Source organism: Anoplophora glabripennis, unplaced genomic scaffold (genome assembly GCF_000390285.2).
Source record: "Anoplophora glabripennis isolate ALB-LARVAE unplaced genomic scaffold, Agla_2.0 scaffold37, whole genome shotgun sequence".
NCBI classification, from domain to species: domain Eukaryota; kingdom Metazoa; phylum Arthropoda; class Insecta; order Coleoptera; family Cerambycidae; genus Anoplophora; species Anoplophora glabripennis.
This window is the reverse complement of record NW_019416243.1, coordinates 985072-991247: the sequence shown is the minus strand read 5'-3', so window position 1 is coordinate 991247 and position 6176 is coordinate 985072. Positions and strand designations below refer to the sequence as shown.

The following is a 6176-nucleotide window of genomic DNA, read 5'->3' as shown; positions in this document are numbered from 1 at the left end:
TCAAATAAAATCAATACTAATATCTCCTATGTGTTTTTTCTTGATAACCACCAACAAAAAAGCTATGTTTATGTAAAAAAATGTTGTAATAATGAATAATAAACATGGTAAAACTCTGCAGACAAAATCGACCTAATAGAACAAAACTTCAACTGTTTTTTGTGTCTCCTGTAAAATGACAAATTTTCAGATAAGAGATATTGTCAGGACACCATCGATATTGTGTGTATAATTCAATGCTGAACGGGGCTTTAGTTCATAAAGTAAGTAGTTGTTTAAATTAATTTATAGTTTGTCTTTAAAGTTGCCTTTTAACTTACCTAGAAGTTGATGTTAACGAGCATATGAGGTCTGTTCAGAAAATAACAAAACTTTATTATTAATTTGATACATTATTGGTCCTTGTCTCCTTTAACGTATTCCCCTCCCCTATTCACACACTTTTTCCAGCGGTGTTTCCATAATGGCGTCCTTTCAGCGATTTTAATTTCGGAAATAAGAAAGGATCGCAAGGAGACAGGTCTGGCGAGTAAAGGAGGATGAGGGAGGACAAATTGACAAAACGGAGTGCACGGGCGCATTGTCATGGTGCAAGAACTGGTCTCTTCTTTGCGGATTCTATACTTAAAAGAATTTAAGGAGGATAAAAAAATATCTGCCCTTTTTTGAAAATATTAACAACATGGTCATCAAGGTTAGTCTTATTAAAAAAAAGGAATACATATTTTTCGTTTCATTAATTTGTGGATTTTTTTATAATACATTTTCTGTGTGAACTAGAAATCATGAGACGAAGATTCCTACCACCCCTATTGAATGATAGTTAAATGTTTGAATATTTTTTCATCGCTCCTCCTATACCTTTTAAATAGTTTAAAGACAATTTCGCCATCTATGGACCAGTGTCAAAATCGACAAGTTGCTAACACACCAAGCAGATGACTGTCCCTATCGAATTTCTAGACTTTTCTTAAAATTTAAAAGACGTGTGTGCTGTTGCTGAATCGGACGAGCCGAATATTCTAGGTTTACGAGGTCGCTGTCAAGGTGTCAAGTCGATTTGATTTTGGATAATTGTAGGTTATTTAGAGGAAAATAATATTAATCCTTCAAAAAATAGCCAAAGTAAATTGGTTTAATTTGTAATTGAAGGTAAGAAAGTTTCCGAGACTATAAAACACTTTATTTTCAAGATACTCCTTAAAGTCTCCTTAATTTGTTTCTCTTAAGATTGCTCTGTCTTTTAGGTGTTTGAATCTGTGATTAGATAATTTATTGTTAAACATGGCTAAATGGGGCGAAGGTGATCCTAGATGGATTGTAGAGGAAAGGCCTGATGCCACAAATGTAAATAATTGGCATTGGACAGAAAAAAATGCTAGCCCCTGGTCTCAAGAGCGAATAAAGGAATTGTTTAAAGATGTTCCAGTAAAAAGTGATGAGGCTGACATTAACATTACCGAGGTTGAAAAATTGGAAGGTGAAGCGTCAGCTAACAATAGAAAAGGGAAATTAATTTTTTTCTTTGAATGGGACATTGTGTTAAAGTGGAGTGGGAAACTGAAGAAAGGAACAGATAGAGATTTTAGTGGTAAAGTCAAAATCCCGAATCTGTCGGAGGAAAATGATGTCTCTGAGTTGGATGTAAGTAAATGATATTAATCGATCAGCATAATACATAAAAAAATTGTTTTGATTTTAATGGTTTCTGAGAGTTTCTAACTACCTACTGTTAAAATAGACTGTCCATAGTGTAATTTACAATATACTTTGGTAGGTAATGTTTTTAATTTTAGATTCAAATTTCCGTAAAGGATGAGGATGAAGAAGGTTCCAAACTGAAACAGATCATGATAAAATCAGGGAAAGACCTAATAAGAGAACAGCTTGCAAAGTATATTTCTGGATTGAAAGAAGAATTTTCGAAAGGCATGATACTACCGAAAAAAGGAGAAGTTAAGCCAGACAGCATTAAAGTCTTGGCAAGCGGATTTAACAAGAAAATGAACATGGATCCAATAGTAAATTCTAAAGAGCCAAAAATAGGACATAAGATAGACACTACAACTATTAAGCAAACTCACAAATTCCAGTGCACAGCACAAGAATTCTATGATGCCCTTACAAGAATAGAATTGGTGACAGCGTTCACAAGAGGCCATGTTAAGTTGGATCCTGTTAAAGGAGGAAAGTTCGAATTATTTGGTGGCAATATAGTTGGCAAATTCAATGAATTAGTACCTGCTAAAAAAATCGTTAAACAGTGGAGGTATAAGCAATGGCCGGAAGGGCATTATTCTACTGTTACGATTCTTATAGATCAAAAGGTAAGTGGTTTTCTGTATATTTATATCATATGTATTTATTTACTCAAACATTGGATATGTACAGTGTGTCCCAATATTTAACAAATCTTAAGTCTAGAAGTAATTTTCTGCTGAGTTTGATGGATGGAAAAGATGAATCTGTTGAAGTCATGAAAGTTTTTATACAGCTTAAAATTATATAATTCATTAAAAAGGAAGTTTGGTTAGGAATTTTCGACAGATTTATCATTTTAAAGTCAAGGCATTATTCAAAGTACAGTGGGCTAATTTTCCCATTATGGTTTCCTGTAATTCTAGTCTCGGCTGAAAATTATTATCAGGTCCTTAAGTTTTAACAATTTGTTAAGAAAATGATAAATATGGCTATTATGTTATGTTAACATTGAGAATCTAAGTTGTACATTGAATTTGAGACATTCTGTATTTTGAAATTATTTATCGTCTATACGTAGGTCGTTCGGTGAGTCTTGTCATTCCACTATAAAATATTACTGTTTTTCAAAGTATGTACCTTCACTTGTTACACATTTATGTATACGTTCAAAACAGCCATGAAACCAGTGATTCTATTTCTCTTCTGAGATGGATGCGCAACATTCGTCCCAGGCAGCTAAAATCTCGTCATCTGAAGAAAACTTGTGTCCTTTTCATTGATTTTTCACGTAGTGGAGGAGTGCGAAGTCACAGGGCGCTATTTCGGGACTGTTTAAGTCTGATACCAGAAGAGTTCAGAAAATCTACGGACAGCTGGGCGTGATGAGCTGGTGCATTATCATGATGCAATAACCAAGTGTGCAGTTGGCATTTTGGTCGCAATTCTAGAAGCGTGTTGAGAATCAGAAGCAAACACGATTCAGTATACCAATCCGTAGTAACAGTGCGTTGGGTATCTAAAGGAATTATTTTGATTATACCACTACGACCAAAAAAACCACGATCATTTTTTTCTTGACTGAATGTGACCGCATAGGCATATTCAGATAGTCTTCACCTTCAAACACTCATACGCGACTTTGTGATTTTGTTAGTACATCATAATAATAAAGCCAAGTTTCGTCTCCTGTAACAATTAAAGACACCTCAGAAGGTCGTCCAAATTTGAACATTTTGAGCATTTTTTTGCACTATTTCACACAACGCCCCCTTTCCTCTTCAGTTAATTTATGTGGTACAAAAAGTGTACAAACTTTGTGTATTTCTAGATGTTCATTTAAAATTTTATTTACGGTTTATTCAGAAATATTAAAGGTTTCCTGGATCTGTTTATATGTGATTCGGCGGTCTTCGCAAATTAGTTTTTGAGCAGCGGTTATTGTTTGGGTGTAGTCACTTTGCTCTGCTAGTTCAGACGCTGATCATCCTCTAATTAAAAAATGTCTCTTTTAAACTGTTTATATGATCGTTCGACAATTTTGAGGGATGGCACAATATCGCCCGATTAACGTTTCACTTCGTGGTACTGTTGGTGAGACAGCTCACGAGAAAAATTATAATAAATTATCTCGCGAATTTGATGCACATTTACACCCTGTTTACTTGTCACTGCCCAGGCAAGTTACTGATAAGTTTTGACTGTAAACATGAATATGTACGTACTATATACAGGGCGTTTCATAATGATGTGCAAATATTTTAAGGAGGTGTTTAGAAAGTAATTTTAGGGGGGTACTTCCTATAAATTTTTTTGATTTGAGCCCTCTTGAGGCAATGTTCAAATTTCAAAATGGCCGAAAAAATTAACTTATTTTTTTTTTCACTAAAATGCTACACATAATAATTAGTATAACATTTACCAAAAACGATCGTCATTTTTGATGCATTTGTTGCAAAATTTCTTTTTTTATCAATAGGAAAAGCTAAGCAAATATGAACTAAAAATTGAATAAATAAAATGAAAGCTAATTTTTTTGGCCATATTTTCTGGGGGGGGGGGGGGGGGTAAAATTGAAAAAATTTATTGGAAATACCCCCTCTAAAATTACTCTTTAAACACCTTAAAATATTTGTACTTCATATGAAACACCCTATATACAGGGTGGTCCAGATTTTAAAAGACAAACTTTGGGAAAGTACTAAACAAAAATTAACATCACTTTGCTCTATGAACATAGGCACAGAAAACCACCATTAATGAGATACAGGGCCTTGAAATTATCCAAAATAAAACAATTTTTTTAAATCTCTGAAAACCACTTCATCAAAATCCAAATTTGGTACACATTTTTTTTCAAATATTTCTCCTAGTTTTGTATGTACACAGTCCAAATTCAAAAACCAGTGATGAAGAAACTTGGATAATGTTTCATAACTCGTAAACCATTCACTTTTCGACAAAAATAAAAGAATGTTTTTCCATCCGGAATGTTTCAGATCATTATAAAAAGTATTCATATTACCAATTAATTCAGTGGCGTAGAAGTTTTACTTTAAATAGGGAAACGATATACTTGTTTCTCTGCCACTGGTTTTTGAATTTGAATTGTATGCATACAGAACTAGGAGAATTATTAAAAAAAAATGTGGACCAAATTTGGATAAATTTGATGAAGTAGTTTTCCAGATATTTAAATAAATTGTTTCAATTTTGTTAATTTCAACGCCCTGTATCTCATAAACGGTGGCTTTTTGCGTCTATGTTCATAGAGCAAAGTGATTCTAATTTTTGTTGTTTAGTACTTTCTCGAAGTTTGTCTATTAAAATCTGGACCACCCTGTAGATATAAAAATAAACGGTTTAGCTTTTGATATAGTGACGAACAACAAGACTTACCGAGCGACCTCTGTATTATGAACATTTTTAATTTACGGTGAAAATGTTATTGAAGTGAACCAGAAAATGGTAATCAAATCGTGTTCTAGTCTTTACTTTTTATGTTTAGAGTGACCACACTGAAGTAACATTAGAACAATCTGGAGTACCATCTGGAGAAGCCGATGTAACGAAAGACAACTGGCAACGTTATTACTGGGATGCGATGAAACAAGCATTCGGGTTCGGAGCGTTCTTCACTTAGGCGAATTTTAGTAAAATTTTTGGCCACATTTACATTATGGACATGTATAGTATTGTATTTCGTACCACCACATTAAGGCAATTTAGATAATTTCGGGTTCTTATTGCTGTAGTCAATTTTGTTTGCTGCATTTTGGCAAGTTTTACATGTTCTTTTAGTTCTTTTTTTATATCTATTTATTTTTGCCACCCTGTTCAGTGATAATAAAATTTTCGTATCATTTTAATGTTATTTTCTTAACCCTTGTGGATTTTTACTGTAGAATGGAATAAATAATTGTAAAATATACATTTGGTTTGAATTTTTAACCAACCAAACATTAACTGTATAAATTCAAATATGAAAACGATTGATTTGAATAATTTTATTAATTATTTAGAGTGAGTAAATGAGAATTTGTACTGGTAAAAAAGTTAAAAGGGGGTTTAGATGGCATAAGCTCGATTTTTTTGAAAAATTTAATAGCGAAAACCAAATCTCAATACCTTGATTCGTTTAAGAGATACAGAGCATTTTTCAAGTCTGGCCATTTTCTATGACAACTTTCCGGAAATATTTAATTTTTCAATTCAAAGGTATGTGCAACATTTTTCTATAACCTTTGGTTTTTCAATTATTCAATTGACAAACTTTCATTTTTTTAAGTGAAACCACATTTTTTTCAGATTTTGGAGTCTTTCTACCTGTAATTTCAATTACGGCAATAATGATTTTAGAATTGTTTTAGTCAGTATGTAAGTACTGCTACCAACTTTTCAAAAGAACTAATTAACCTAACGTACAATAATAATAACATAAATTATAACGATAACTTAAAGTTAGTATGAATCCCCTT

General features: G+C 32.8%; 1 protein-coding gene across 2 annotated transcripts; it reads left to right on the top strand.

The window, feature by feature from the left end:
* Positions 1 to 991: 991 nt before the first annotated feature.
* Positions 992 to 5609, top strand: LOC108913218 (activator of 90 kDa heat shock protein ATPase homolog 1). 2 transcript variants are annotated; one of them, XM_018718732.1, is made up of 4 exons: positions 992 to 1152; positions 1248 to 1644; positions 1797 to 2327; positions 5207 to 5609. In XM_018718732.1, the coding sequence occupies exons 2-4, from the start codon at positions 1285 to 1287 to the stop codon at positions 5339 to 5341; spliced, it is 1026 nt and encodes a 341-aa protein (XP_018574248.1). In that variant the 5' UTR covers positions 992 to 1152; positions 1248 to 1284; the 3' UTR covers positions 5342 to 5609. The 2 variants fall into 2 exon arrangements, with proteins under 2 accessions (XP_018574248.1, XP_018574255.1); XM_018718739.1 differs by having other exon boundaries at positions 1231 to 1644.
* Positions 5610 to 6176: the final 567 nt, after the last annotated feature.